The sequence below is a fragment of the Eurypyga helias genome, unplaced genomic scaffold, assembly GCF_000690775.1.
Source record: "Eurypyga helias isolate BGI_N326 unplaced genomic scaffold, ASM69077v1 scaffold16355, whole genome shotgun sequence".
NCBI classification, from domain to species: Eukaryota; Metazoa; Chordata; class Aves; order Eurypygiformes; family Eurypygidae; genus Eurypyga; species Eurypyga helias.
In genome coordinates, this window is record NW_010249638.1 from 73,467 (window position 1) to 89,814 (window position 16,348).

A 16,348-nucleotide genomic window follows, 5' to 3' on the forward strand; every position below is an offset into this window, starting at 1 on the left:
TGCTTTCCAAAAACATAAAATTAAAAAACTTAGAAGAACTGTATTTTCAACAAAAAAATAATTTATAGACTTGCTTACCTACTTTTCAGTTTGTGAGTGTCATAATTCAGCTACAATTTCACAATGAAAGCACACAGAACATAAAATATTTCATATACAAAACCCCCCAGCAATTTGCAGAACTTAAACAAATAGGGACCCCTCTTCATTTCAGAAAAACACACTCAGGCTCATCATGTTTCCTCTCTAGCATTGTTCTATAGTTTAAAAATTTATCATAGCCATATCCTATATGTTCAGCTATATTTTTCACCATGAATAATTCAACTCATGGAATTTTCAAGGAATGAATTTATTTTTACTCTTCACATCCATCTTTGCCAAAAATTACCACTAAAAAATGAAGGAGGTTTATTATTTTGAGTAAAATACTCCAGATTTTTTTTTCAGTTTGACACAATTTATTTATAGGGTGAATCACAATACTCTTTTTTCCAAATCATTCTAACATGATGCTCAATCAACTCAGGCAGAAAGAGAAAGCTAAACCAAATGTAAATATGTGAAAACTGTATTTTATCCTGAATGAGAGGACTATTAGCCCTCTCCTTCACAAGGAAACAGGGTAAAGGTAACTTTAGTGATCACAAGTAGCCAAGACTTCAGTCTTACACTGCAGTTGAAAGATAGCTTGGCAACACAGATTAAACCAAATTACTGTACTCAAGTGCCTGTTTATGAAGTGCTCAAACAGGAGGCAGGCATCTGTTTTATGGCCAAACTCAGGTGATTTGCTTATATATTTTTCCATATGAATAAAACTGATTCAATTACAGTAGTAACCACCTAAGGTAATTCTCTTCATTATATATATATATCTTTTAGGGGCATATGATGTGACTTGGCAATATTCTTGCAGATGAAAGCACCTAGCACTGCAGATGCAGTGACTCTTTGAAATGAATAAGAAGTATAAGATTTCTCGTTATGCTAATGATGAGATTCTGCCTAAAAGTAACAATCCCAATTAAAGCACTGTATCAGACTTCAAAAATGGGGTTTCAACAACTGTGAAACATATCACTAAACTACTTACAGTGACTTCTGCAATCTGCCTCAGAAGTGCTGGACGAAACAAGTATGACTGTTTATGAAGCAGATGATATTTCAAGAAAATCTAATTTAAAAAAATGAAAACATACCAACTGACAGAAATGAGTAACCAATGGTAAACGTTATCATTTTGACAGAATGTTTCTTATGAAATACAGCATGTGTGTAAACCATTAATTCTGCCTTCGTTACAGCCAGCTTGGGAAAGAATTGCAGATTGCTTTATGAAAAATATGATCCCTGTCATAAAATAAACTAAACAACAACATAATTTCACACTTACAGAAGATCTTCCTGCCAAGGAGGGAGATAAAGATAACAATAAAGCTCTCTGCAGGCATTATCTAACTGAGCCTAATCACACCCCTACAAGGACAGTTAGTTGTTATGGTGTTTTCTGCACTGACCACGTCAAAGGAAAACAAATAGATTTACACCTCAATAGCTGACTGTGAGTTGGCAAGTTGCTAGGAATACTGCCCTCGAGTCCTGACCCCCTTTATCTTTGCTTTCACAGCTGGATCACTGAAGTATTATCTTGTGTGGAATCAACCCAAGTGCAGAAACAAGAAATATGAACCAGCTCAAATATTTTTCTGAAAGTTACAGCAAGACTTTCATTAATAAGAACTAATAATATAGATGGTCAATAAGGAGGGAATTTAGGTAGTCCTGACCTCCTTTCCCACCTCATGTCCCTTGTCCCTTGAGCGTGGGGGACATAGTTCTCCATAGACAATTCCAGACAAGGTGTGATGGGATGGTTTCTCATACAATTAGGAATTTAGAGTTTTTAATACTATGATTCATTCAATTTCTTAATGTTAACAGCTAAATGGTTTTCCTTTTTTCCTATCAAACTTGTACAAAGCAGGCAAGTACCCTCAACTCCATGTTAACAATGGAGACAGTAAGCCAAGGACGCAAAACGACGTAATGATCCGCCCCCCAGCCACTGCCAGAGTGGTGAGAATGAACCTAAGGGTCAGGAAGCTTAAGGTAGAAGACCAAAAAAACCTAAACATACAAGAGATGCTTTACGCATCCACGTAGGTAAAAAAATAAATTCATAAAGGACTAATAAGAACGTATGGAAAAAAAAAAGCCTGCTGTAAATCTAAATTCAGAGGAAGACCATTCAATGGTGAGCAATTACAGCAATTAAGGCTGGTGCTGGATTTGATGCATATACCCTTAGCATGGCAGATGGAAATAAAAGGTGAAATGGGAAGAAAGGGATTTTTATCCACCACAAATGTGAATCCCCAAAGCCTCAAAGAGTTTTGAACATAACAAGCTATTAGACTCATTCCTTCTGCTCCATACACTTTGCCTGGACACTTTATACCACTTTTTCTTGGTCTTCCAAGTTATACTTCCTCTGTATTTCTTCCATTGTTTTTCTCAGTCAAATCTCATTCAATTTAAAACATCACTGTGGCATCAACTATTAATGTTTCTTACTTTTACCTTTCTGGTGGATTCTGTTATGTGTTATGCTTTTTACGACTCTCTTATCTCTCTTCTTTTAATATACCAATAATCAGGTTGTGATTTTTGAAGGTGTTTACAGACACTAGAAACATAAATCATGATGGCAATCGTCAAGCACTAGGCATTTTAAGCCTTTTCAGTTTCTCTGACAACCTTATCAGGGCATTTGAAAGTTGAAGAGTAACTCACCAGACTGATGTCTCTTGAAGCAGGCATACACCAGCCTTCCCAAACTCTACCTGCACATGGCAATTAGAAGGCCATCAACTGAGCCTTTTGTAAAGCAAGATGGTATACCTTAAGAGATATACCCTGTTCTTTTATATTTAAACTAAATTAGAACATTTTCTGAAGTTTCCCTTTCACTAAAGTACACCCAAACAAAGTAAAAAGGAAACACACACACAAAATACTAACAGCCTTTACCACAAAAATATGGTGTTAGACTTGTGGAATAAAGGAAAAGGTATACTGAGCAAGCCCATACATATATTTACTTACACTCATAACTCAATCCCAGATAGCAGAAGGAACAATTATCTGCAGAAAGACCAGACCTCTGGGCAACTGGGAAGAGCCAAAATTGCCTCTGCGGGAAGGCTCTGAAAATTCCTGACAGATTCGGGTTACCGTCTTGGACATCCTCCTAGGAGCCTTTCTTGTGGAAATGATCCTCCAGAAACTTTGTAACGGATGCTGAGTATTAAAAGTCCACTAACTTTTGACTGGATTCCCTCTAAGGCTCAACACTCAATGTTACACAATTTTGCCCTACCCTGTCACAGATCCTGAGGGCAAAATTTTTTTGTAGCATCAGGACAGGGGTGAATAAATACAGATGCTCTCTATACAAGGGAAAAGAAAATCATGCAGAAAAACCCCTCTGTTTTTCACCAAAAATATGTTCTGCCATAACTAAATCTGAGGAAAGGCTGATATGGAAACAACTGACAATGGATCAGAATTAATCTCTCACTGAAGTAATATAAATGAGACAAGCATGACTTTCTGAGCTTTTAAAAGTACTTCTGAGCTGTAACATATTTTTGCTACAATAATAAAAAAGTCAGGCTGTCCAAATAATTGAACACCAGTAGTTCCATGGTAATTTTGCTCTTCGAAATACCATCTCTTCCAAGTTCTTCTATGGACTTCTCTAGCATATTTCTTGACTTTTTACTCTCTCTAAGGGATCATTTTCAGAAGTTCCTTTTAGCTCATTCCATAGCTAGTAGCTTTTTACCCATTTAGAATTACACACCATTTCATTTTGGGAACTGTATAATGTTCTGCATTTAAATCCAAAGAGTTAAGCCCTCCCCTACATTAGCCACCTAATCCCAAAGTAGCACATTAGGGATCAAAAGCGATCAGTAGTATACCAGTTTAGCTATTTTAGTCATTTTCCCATTTAGATGTTTTACCTATTTCTTTACCTTGTGGTCCCTTTTGAGTGATATTTTACCTGTCTCCACACATCTGGATTACATCTCAGTTTGGTCGGATTGCTACACATACTGAAGTAAGAGCTTTTGTAGATGTGTTACCATGTTTGAAACGTACATTAGCAAAAAAAGTAACGATGTATACTCACACATCATAGTTTCCCTTTAAGCTTAAACCTGTTCTGAGTGGTAATCATGCCAATTTTACTGAAAAGTAAACTGAAGCATAAAGCGATGGTGTGACTTACTCAAAGTCACTTGGGAATTCTTTATCCAGCTCTGGGATCCTCAATATAAGGAGGACATTGACCAGTTGGAACAAGTCCAGAGGAGGCCACAAAGATGCTCAGAGGGCTGGAGCTCCTCTCTATGGGGACAGGCTGAGAGAGATGGGCTTGGTCAGCCTGGAGAAGAGAAGGCTCCGGGGAGACCTTATTGCAGCCTTCCAGTACTTGAAGGGGCTACAAGGAAGCTGGGGGGGACTTTTTACAAGGGCCTGTAGTGACAGGACAAGGGGTAACAGGTTTAAATAGAAAGCAGGGAGATTTAGATTAGGTATCAGGAAAAAATTCTCCCTGGAGAGGGGGGTGAAGCACTGGAACAGGTTGCCCAGAGAAGCTGTGGATGCCCCATCCCTGGAAGTGTCCAAGGCCAGGCTGGATGAGGCTGAGTTGAGCAACCTGGTCTAGTGGAAGGTGTCCCTGACCATAGCAGGGGGGTTGGAACTGGATGGTCTTTAAGGTCCCTTCCAGCCCAAACCATTCTATGATTCTATGATTATGTAACAAAATGGAAGCAAACTCAAATGCCTCATGGCATCCACCTGCTCAGGATAACACAGCACTCACAGGACACTCATGCTTTACTGTAGCAGCAGCTGGAAACACAATAGGATAGTCCACAGCACCTCACATGGCATCAGATACTTCTGTTTTGCATACTTGTGCATAAAGTGAGGTGCATACTTATGTTTATAAACTGGAATTGCTTCCTAGACCTCCTAAGCCAACTCTAGTTTATTCAATAGGCAACATTCTTTCCAAAATAAAGATAATTTTTCATCATTCAGATAGCGTTTGAAACTTATTCCTTATTTACAGTAGAAATCTTCTAGAAATAAAAGTGGACTGAGATATAGCCTTTTCTGGTCATCACAATACAGGACGGTGCCTAGCCAATCGGAAAGTCTTCAGAGACATTTTTTGGCAACAGAAGTTTTTCAATTATATCCCCTGGAGTTTTATGCATTTCAAATAATTCTCTAGCTTCAGTTGAATTTATAATAGATGTTGCATGTCTTTGGCTCCATGTCCAGAATCCTTGTGCCAAATTAGACTCTGAAAGAATCTGAGGGTTAGCTGTTTAAAATGTTAAAGACAAGTTTTTTACTTGTTTTTCTATTTAGACTCATGTAATAGAGGTGAATAAAAAAAACACAAACAAAAACAAAACACCACAGAAACCAATAGTCAAATGAAAATAGAAAATATCATAAATTATAAATTTTAATTCTTCATGTAGCCCTCTTTGTTCAGCTGTACTTAATATAGGACCCACTGACCACACAGTAGTAACATCTGTATATCAACTGGTTGACCAGTTCAGGGACATAGTGTAGCTTTGGTTCCAAATAGAACCTCACTGTTAAATTGAGTTTTAAGTATTTGTGGAGCATTCTCTCTGCATAAAAATGTCCAAGGTAGCCTTCTCAGCCCATGACAACTGATGTTAGTAACCCCATGGAACCACGCTAACCACCTTCTAATCCCCCATCAGTCCTTGTTCCACCAGCTACCATTGAAAGGGCATCTCTCACTTCACATAATATAACATCATCCCTTTTGGAAAATACCTTCTCTAGAGTCTTTAAATTTATTTATCCCAAATTCTTGCAGCAGCTATACTTTGAAACATCTTTGTGTGATTAGGTAATTTATATTCTCAGTTAGCTTCCTCAGTAAGACAAGTGCCAGTTATATCAATTATATCTTAATTAACAATAAAATACAGAAGTGGAATTGTGCAGTCTTCACAATTATGTTCACAGTGTTGTTATGGCACTTCATCATTACTGCACATGCAGAAACACCTTGCAGGACTCCTGACTACCAATAAAGAATTAGCTTTCAAGATTTAAGCAAACATTAGAAAATATTTCTCTTACAGTAAATTCATTAAAAAAAATAGTAAATTATTTTAAAAATTCTTCTGCAGTGTAGCACTAATACATTCTTAAAGAATAACATTTTCTCCTGTGAAATAGAATGCGTATTATTTAGAGGAAAACAAAAGAGAGAAAGAAGCAGCATCTTTACCCTCCGCACATCTTTGCCAAATGTTTCGCTGTAGCTAGTGCCCAGTATTTCAAACTGGACATAGGGGTTGGCGCCATCTTCTCTGAACTCCATAACACCAGTAAGCCCAGTTATATGGCCCTAAGGAAATAAGTTTCAGAAATTTTAGAATAGAATGAATCTGTCTTTATAAACACTACTCTTCACGAAAGGTATGCCAAATCTGCTTTGAAGATGTGAACCTAAATGTGGCAATTCCGTGTTCTTCAATAGCTCAAACATAGCACCAGATAAATACTATTTTTTTTAATTAATTTTTTTGAGCCTATTACTTTAGGACTAACACATCCACAGTAGATTGTGGAAAAAAGTCAGGAGGTCATCATCATTCACAGAGACAGACCCCAAAGAAAAGGAGAACAACCTTGGTGGACTGTACGACAACAGCCCTGTAAGTGTAACTGAGGGCAGCAGGTTCTGTTCTGGGGTTGAATACAAAGGCATGAACCCCAAGTCCAAAACAAAGAGTATGCCTGCTGTGTTACCAGGAGAGGCATGAAGAAAAGATCAAATTTTAAGTATTATTAAGACCTCTCTGATAAAGTAGCATGGAGTTTGATTTTGGGCTGGTAGCAAAGCAGCTTGAAATGACACTAAAGTTTGAATTAATTTAGCAACAAAGGATGGCAACACTAGGATCAGTCAGAGCGTAACAGCACACTTGATCAAATTGCATCATTTTACTAGAGAAAAAACATTTCATCTATACAGGGGGAAACAGGTTTTATTTATGAATAATTGCTAATGGCAGTATAGTAAAAAAATCAGTATTTTTTCCCAATAGTATTTGTGATCAAATAACTTTCATGCAAGAAGTTACCGTGCATCTGCAAAGCCACAGCACAGTCCATATTTGAGTATTCAACATGCTGCAAGACAGTGTAACTGTCAGTGACAACCTAGCTAAATCAGATCCCTTCTGCTCTGGGCTACAGTACACAAACAGACACTAACCAATGCTCAGCTAACCTATGAAGCCAGTTGAGCTGTAGTAAATGGAACATAAAAGTCTTAAACCTTACTGTTGGTTGGCCCCTTGAGCTCCTGAGTTCTTCCCTTGGGGAAATTATTAGGATGCATTCACACATCAATTTGTATGACTATTCCTAATCACACTACCTCCACAGAAGGCAGCTATGAGAACAAGAGAAGCAGAACACACACCGCTGAACAACACTGCAGTGTGTGTAATTGTTTGTAATAAATCATTTGCTTGTTTAATAGCTGTAGATCATTCCTGGTAGTTGTAAATCACTTGATTTAATAAGTAAAAGAAAAATTGAAGAGGTCAAAATCTCCCAAACAGAAATGAAGCAACTCTTGGTTTGTCTACTCTCACCTTCTTAATAGTCTCGAGCATGGATCGTCCTCCATTCCAGGGTTTGGTGGATTTCCTCATGCAGTTCAGGCTTGCCATGCTGTGCCATTTCCTGTCCTCCAGTTTTCTGTGGAAAGCATTGGCCAGCATGAGCACACTGTCATACAGGTACAGGTTGGAAACCTGCAAACAATAATAAGAATGAGCCTCATTCTTTATACAAGCATCCTTTTGAAGAAGCTGCAAAAACTAGCAAAACACAACCAAACCAAACCAAAACGAAAGAAGACATAAGTGAAAACTAAAAGCTGAGCATGTTTGACGTGTTCAACCGTCAAAGCAATTTAGACAAATAAAACAGACCAGTGCTCGCTCCCACCCCTCCTTTCCTGCATGGCACCTGGGCCCTTCTGGCGAAAGGACTCAGGCACACTTGCACTGCCTGGCCATTACCTAGAGCACTGCAATGCAGTGCTGTACAGACATAAGGGATTGCAGTTCAAATACAGACTCAAGCTACAGAAGGGGTAAGCTATCTATCAAACAGAAGACAAGGATTGCTGCTTTGTCAATCCCTTCAGCAAGGAGAAAAATACAGAATGGAAATAAGTTCTTGTTCTTTTTGTTCATTTGAGCAATCTCCTTGGTACTTTCTGGCACAGCAAAATACTAATGCAACTGTTGAGAACAGAGGAGAATTGACAGTATTATTTTGGTCTTATCATCTCTCTCCACCAAATATACAGGAGAGTGGTTACTATTCTACTTTCTCCTGAGCTATTGATTTTAGCCTCCTTATTTTTCAATTTACATGAGAGAGAAAGAGAACAGTAATTGACAACAAAGACTCTAGTAAGAACACCATACTAGTAATACTCAACTATGTATTTCATTTTTCAAAACAAGAACACAGGCAACAACACAAGATAAGATCTTTGACATGCAGTGATAGCCTCAAAAAGCTCAACCTTAGCAGTGGAAGTTGGCTGAGAAGTGATATAAAAACAATTAGATACCACCCAATTGTTTACAGAGTTTACCCGAACTCTTCTTCAACCTTTGCACAGATTTGGGATTACTGATCTACTCTTTACTAAATTCAAATCTCCAATTAGCCTCAGTTCCCAGAAACAGCTTTTTAAAAATTATTATTAAAAAGATATTCTCCTAGCTGAAGGATTTACTTATGGTGAGCCACAAATTTGCCATTTATTTTTTGGATTTCTCTAATTCACCATAACAATGATGCCTAGAGACCAGAAAAGGGCTACATGCAGAAGTTAATGCAGCTGCATACTTTCTATGAAAATGTCACTGGGCTGTGAAAGCTTAAACATATATTACTGTTGCATCACTGGCTCCAAGTAAACTTCTGATATCTTAAGATTCTGATCTTCAGAAACAAAACGTTTCATATTAGATAATCTGGAATTTGACATAAGTTGACAACCTAGGCACTTCGAAAAATGTTCTGAGTAAATCTGAAAAAAATATATATTAACAAAAATCCATTTTGTAATAATCAAAATAGGAAGAAAATACACAAAGAGATGTTGAGGATACCCACTTAAATAAGTGACTAAACATAAGAAGCCATCTTAATGTGAAAATAATGTAAAAACAGTGGGACACTGAGAATCTCTCCCATATGGAATTGCCAACTTCTTTCCCTTTTCTTTCCAGCCTTCCTGAACACATTCCCTATATTTGCTATTTTATCCAATCAATCTTTTTCCTTTTAAAACAGTTTCCAAAGTAGCTACTTTCCAGATTTCCTCTTTTTTAAAGAAAAGTAAGTAGTTAAAAGAGTTAGTAAGAGTCACAGAAAATAAGTCTCTTCTGCTCAGTTGTATTTGTGTCCTTACTCCGCAAAAATTTTCCAAACAACTTTCAAATAAAGCAACCAGGCAAATCCTTATTACTCAATTTTTTCTCTCCTGTGTTAAGTTACTTTCCACCAAAATGAAAAAGTAGAAACAAAATCCCAACCCCAAAAAATAAACCACCCCAAACCACACTAACTTAGAAGTAGATTTTCACATGGAAAAGGAAAAGTGCCTTTTCTTACGTGTCATCATGATCCTGTTTGCTCCCCACTGAATTTGATTTTACACTCTCACTTTTAACCGACAACTCATTGTCTGTTGCCTTGGAACTGCCAAAAATCAGAAACGCTTTGCATTTTCTCAGTTTGGCGCTGTTCTTTTTCAATTCTAGAAAACTGCAGCCTCATTCCCAAAAGCAGTTTCCTTGGTTTGCTAGCAGAGAGCTCTAGGGCAAGATATATAATGTACTTGGGTACACTGCTTTCCTTCTCTTTCTACTTTTTATGCTCTTAGAGAAGCCGCCACCGTTCTGCACGTACAATGGACTGAAAGCTTGAGAGAACTGCTTTTGAGGATCTTAGCCCACATGACCACGCATCCAACTCAAATTACCTTCTCCTATAGAGCAAAACAAAACCATCTATGTTTACTGGCCTAATCCTCATAAATCAGTTAAACCCAGAGCAGATTTTGTATCACTGTTGTTTCATTATTTTCTATTGAAAGAATGAGATATACTGAGTGACAGCAAGAAAGGGTCTGAACAAGAGGCGTTTCCCACTAATGTCCTTCTGTCATACATCTGAAGATACGTACCAAGGCAGAAGAAAATGTTGCAGATAACACAGCAAGTTACTTTTTGCCATGTAAAGAATATTCTGCACGCTCCGTTGTACACACTTATCCACTAGTATTCTACCACTCCAGTTCTCTTCTAGTGAAAGACTCATCCAAAAAATGAGTATATGGTACTTTTTAATGAGCAAAATTCCTTTTTTCATATAAACATACTCTGGGTATTTACTCCAGTAAAAACAGCACGCATACATCACTACATTTTGCTCCCTACTCACTGAAGAGACAATATCTGATGAAAGAGTAAGTTGAATTTTATTCACACAATCAATTCTTCTTTTATTTAGGACAGAAAATATGCAAGCTAGGAAAACTACAGCAGCAAAACCTCCACAACCAAGGCTAGATATGTAACATTAAAAAAAGAAAAAAAAAAATTTTTTTTAAATTGTATTTTTTCAGTCTGCCAGCCATTTAAGCCATAAATTAACACAAAATATGGAAGTCCACTCTAAGGGCAAAACCCTTTAAAACTTACAAAGCATGACTCAAAGCTTCTGGGTTTGCACAGTTATCAAACTTCAGTGTGTTTATTTAAAACAAGAAAAGGCAGGATGTTCATATGATAGAATTGTTTTGGTAGTCCTCTAGGTCAAGGGTCACTTCTTCGAAGTGCAAAAAATAATGAAGAAAAACCCCCAAAATACCCTGGTAACTTAAAAAATAATATCCTTCTGCTCCTTTCACAGTGTGGAGAGTAAAATCCAGAACTTAATAATATTCACTTTCTACCTGAACTCACTATTATCTATACATTTTCTTGAAAAAAAGATTATTAAAAACAAGACACACAAATTCTGGCCTAATCTCATAGTAAATCCAAGGCTAAAATGATTTTATTTATTTTCCATTAGTCATTTTAATACAGCAAAATCTCTGCATATGTAGTAGATTGTATTTGCAAAACGCGTTCACTGTAACCTCCAAAATAAAGGTGTGGTGAAAAAAAAAAGGGGTTCAACAGACAAAGCCTGTATACACTTGTTACTGCAACTGCACACGTATTTTAATTTTCAGCTAACTAGCCAACTCCCTCTAAATACAAACATGACAACTGAAAGGGAGCCTGTGAGATACCTGAGGGATCACCTACATCCTGTTTCCACCAGAGCTGCCAGAGGCATGAGAAAATAGTAGATTTAAAAACTGGTCTTCAGGTAGCACTCAGAACTGGTAGCAAAGCGAGAGAGAAGAAAAAACAAGGCACTGTGCTTGGCTACTTTGGGTTTTCCAAGCCTCAGACTATTTTTTATTTCCCCTATTTATACATTCACAGAGAAGGAAAGGACATATATCTGCTTGCAGGGATTCCCCTCCATATAATAAAAATTCCTAGATTAGAACAAAGTGTTTCATTTCTGTCTTGTTTGGAGGAAGAAAGAGCAATTTTCAGTTCCTCTTTCACATCACTGCTGAGATCTGTAAGAGCAGGAGGTATTGTGACTGAAATGCTTTTTGGTCTATCTGCTGTAACAATGATGGTGATTTGTTTCACCGATTCATTAAACAGTATGCCCTGTACATGAATAATTTTAGGCATGTTCTGGTATACCTTCTGAAAATCATTCCGGACTTTATGAACCGCTATTTTGCAAAGAAGCAAAAAATGACCATACACTAGTAGAGCAGAAATTTTCAGTGAGAATGGAAATCTCTTGTATCACATTTTTAAATGGTCATTTTACCATAGGTTTTTATGTGAATTTCATGAGAATTTCTAGAGTAATTTTACTTTTGAAGCTATATATGAAGATAGCTTTTATCTCCTTCAGAAGCACTAATCATAGAGAACTGCTCTTCTGGGAAGGTGAGCAAAGCCACAAAGACTGACCCCAACCTCTGGGTTGGCAGCAGAGCCGGAAGTCGAGCCAGACAGGACCGCTGAAGAGACTATCTGGGAAGACAAGCTGACACCCAGATGCCATTGCTTCAAAAACTCATTCCCAAGCTGGTCATCTGTACCCTGCCGCTGCCAAAATTGCCCCATGAGTGACCACAGCAGTCAGCTCCAAGGATTAAGCAGATGGAAGAGGAGCTCAGACCGAACGCAGCCTGCCAGCAGCAGAAGCACTTGCTGCCTGGGGAGCAATATCGCTGCACTTGCATATGCACACACCAGCGTGCCCTAAAACTGTGGTTCAACTTTCAGAGTTCAAGTACTGCCAAGAGCAGTTATGCACTTGTGTCTCTGATGACAGGATGCCTCTTCCTAGGAGCAGTGAGGACTCATTGTTTACGTATGGCGTAACGGCGTGCTTACAAGAATAGTGTTAGAGTGGAGAGACTGAAAATTTCACCTATTCCACTTTCTTAATTTGTTTGGGCCAGACTCCACTGTGAGACTTCGTGCGGATGCCTGTCTTTTAAATACACGCTTCGCTGCTCATGGAGAACAAAATCACAGCCGGCAGCCTGGCATTCGTCAGAAAACCAGAGTCAAAAAAACAAATGTTCATTAAAGACTCAAATGTCAGCTTCAACTTCGAAGGGCTATTTATTATCACTGAGGCAAATGAAAGCCTGAATAAAATTTTCCTAAAACCACAGAAAAACAGACCTCAACTGTATATTTATTCAAGCCTTCTGACAGTAAGGAATCTAACTAGTGTATTATTTACAGTGCTTTGCACATTCTACTTTTAAGTATCTCTAACAATGGGGCTTGCAAAGATTTCTTTGGAAGACTGCACTCTCAGAATTTTTTTTTTTTTTTTAATTCATAAGCAGCTTTTCTTTCCCTTTTAATTTTTTTCCCTTTTTACTCAGTTACACATCTCGCACCACTTTTCCCTACCTATGCTTTCTGTTCTCTGAATACTCGCTATCCGTCAGCTATTTATTATGTTTTCTTACTCAGTAGGTTTTATAACATGTTAACAATTATACAAAGCCTGGATTACCCTGTAATTCTCAAGCTTGTTAGCTGCAGGCATTGGCTTTGCTCACTAAATGTCTCAAGAATTTGGCACAGCTAATACTAACTGTCCAGGGAAAGTCTAGCAGGAGACATTTGATAAAGAAAACTGAACACAACTCAGAGCCAGACAGGAGGACAAGAGGTAATAGTGGAATTGCAAAACAGAGTACAAGATTATCGTTTTACTCTACCATAAATATGGGTGCAAATTAGGTTTCAGAGGCAATAAAAAATGAAAAATAGAGGTATTGATCCTTTTTTCTACCCACTCCTGAGCACGCCCTGATAGAGCACTGAACAAAAATTCAGTTAAATAATTATGAAATAGAGAACTCCAGGAGTCAAAAGAGGTAGGTAGAGCAGAGAGGAAAAGCTCCCTCTGGAACATACCTGGGGTTCTAGCCTCCAGAGTGCTCACAAAATCCCACATAGCCAGAGAACACCCACAGTTGGTTGGCTTTTTTTTAAGTAATTCTTCTGCTAATGCACCTTGTACAAAATACATGCCATCGAGCTTCAGAGAAAGATTATGTCATGCAATGAGCAGTAAAGTCAGTTCAATACCTTTGATTCATGTGGTACTCAAACAGTTTCACAATGACTGAACATCTGGCCAAAAGACTAAATTAAACTTTGCTAAAGGGACATGCAAATATAGGTTTGCAATGAAAGGAAAAGAAAAATGTGGAGAAATGTAGAAGTTATGTGGAGAAATATGGGAGAAAGTAAATGCTTTGATAGGGCTTAATCTATATTTACTGCCCCCAATAGCACTTAACAGTTAAGTAATAACAGCAGAGTAAATAGGTCAAATGAGAGTAAGGCTAACAAAGTAAGTAAGTTGAACAAAACTGCAGGATCAGGCCCTTAAGTTTAGGCAGTCAAACACATGTCCAAAAAATAACTCCACTTACAGTGGTTAAATTGCAGTCATTCCCCAAGAGAAGACAGCTCATAAATAAAAACAGAGCTTTGTAGAAGCAACTGCTAAGAGATGCCTACAAAGATATTTGCTCAAGTCTTGGAAGAATGAAATTTTTACACAGGGAGAAGGGTATTTCAATTAATACCATCCCACACTTCTCAACATCTTCTCTTCAAATATGTCCAAGCAAAGCCTGGAATAATTCTTCAGTAGAGAGACTGGACTCGGAATCCTGTGAGGAATAACCTCATCAATTTTGTGACACAGTCTGCTGAGATTTTCTTTTTGCCTTTTTAATTTTACTATATTATTTTGGACCATACTAAATGATTTCAGCTACACTGTGTCCCTGTAGATGTGATCATTAGGGATATGGTTTAGTGGTGGACTTGCCAGTGCTAGGTTAATGATTGGACTTGATGATTTAAACAGTTCTATGATCCTAAAGAGATATCTTCCTTCAAAAACAAGCAGAAACAATATTTGATTTTGAGTTTATGAAGAAATAGTTATGAAAACTAGCATTTAAAGAAGAAGATTTTGGAAAGAGGCAGGTTATGCATTAGAATTCCTTAAAATTGACTCTGTAGGACTATGTCTGAAATAATCTGAACAGTTTAGCAGTAATCCCACTAAACACCATTCAAATGCCATTCAGGGATAAATACTAGGTCTACCTAGGACTAACTAACTAGATTTCACTATAAATCTTGAAGCGCTTCAGTATTGTCTCTCCAGATGAGTCAATATTGACAATGCTGATGGCCAAAAACCACAGGATAGTCACTGCCAATGGGTGACAGCAAGTTCTAAACTGTCGCATTTCCACTTACAAAAATGTGAGAGATGGACACAGAAAACTGTATATGAAGAATAAGAAAGAGATGAACGTAGTCCTCTGAAATCAAATAAAATGACCAGGACAGGAAACACTATAAAGCTTTTCCCCATTTGAAGCAGAAACCCAGCTGGGTATATTATACGTGCAAGAAATAAGGGCATGAGCAAAATTTTGACAAGTGGATTGATTGAATAAGATTGGATTTCCACAAAGCATTCAGAACAGATGAGGTTTTGGATGAGCTTGCAGTACAGCCTGGTCTTTAAAAGCCCTGTCTGAATGCCAAACTGGGATGATCACCCACTGAAAAACAACTTTCCAGGATATGGTAACTAAAGACACCAAGAACAAAATCTTTTCAAAAAGATTTTCATTAATTTAGCCATAAAAAAATATTAATAATCCAGGATTTACATGTTTCTTTCTTCACTAGCTTAAAAAAATTAAATTCCTCCCTATAAAAACATCATATAGCTAGAGGCTGACAGAGATTAGCTTATTCTTCTTCAAAGTCATTAAATAAATAATTAACCAACAATAGCTGTTAAGTTACCTTGACAACAAATAATTATTAATATGAGATTGCCCAAGGGAGAATGAACCAGGGATTTCCAAACTGGGGTGTTAATCAAACTACTTCAAAGCAACTCGGTGCTGGCAGGCGGTCGCTGCCTCTGGTGGATTCATGCAGCCTGACATGGAGCTGGGAGCTACTGCAGCCTCTGGCAACAGGGGTAATTTAGTGATGTACTTCGGTGTAGCAAAAGGTCAAAACTATTTTTTAAGCAAGAAAAAGGAAACAGAAGATTGGAAGTACCTGAATTGCAGGACCATTAATAACATGTCAGTCATACTTGGAAATTAATATGAGCTGTATGCCCACAAGGTGTTACGTAAGACATTTTGGGCACAGCCTATGAAAGAAATGCAGCTACTGAATGCTTCGGATAAGTGTACATGCTAAAAGCGTCCTATATTCAATCTGCAGAAACTTAAAAATAACATGAGAAATACTGGAGGCAGCTAATCTGAGAGATCGCACACATGCCCTTCACCTTGCATGATATTTCGTTCTAGTGTGGCCCTTTCCTGTTTCTAGTTCTAGTTTCTTGTTTATAGTTCACAGAGAAGGAACAAATGGGCAAAGCATGACATTACTGTTCCATTCCCCCAAAGGCAGTTTCTAAGGTGGTATATTATTTCAGGAACATAGAAACTGAGAATGTTTTACTTCTCAAACCACACATTTGGCAATCAGCA

The 16,348-nt window shown here is 37.7% G+C and overlaps 1 protein-coding gene across 1 annotated transcript in view; it reads right to left on the reverse strand.

The window, feature by feature from the left end:
• The window catches only part of GRID1 (glutamate receptor, ionotropic, delta 1), a gene marked incomplete at its 5' end in the record, with an annotated part of 102,118 nt that overhangs the window by 70,908 nt on the left and 14,862 nt on the right, over positions 1–16,348 (reverse strand). The window contains 2 exons of the mRNA XM_010151442.1: positions 6,368–6,487; positions 7,746–7,907. Coding sequence (XP_010149744.1) covers positions 6,368–6,487; positions 7,746–7,907 — 282 coding nt within the window. The remainder of the gene's footprint in view (positions 1–6,367; positions 6,488–7,745; positions 7,908–16,348) is intronic.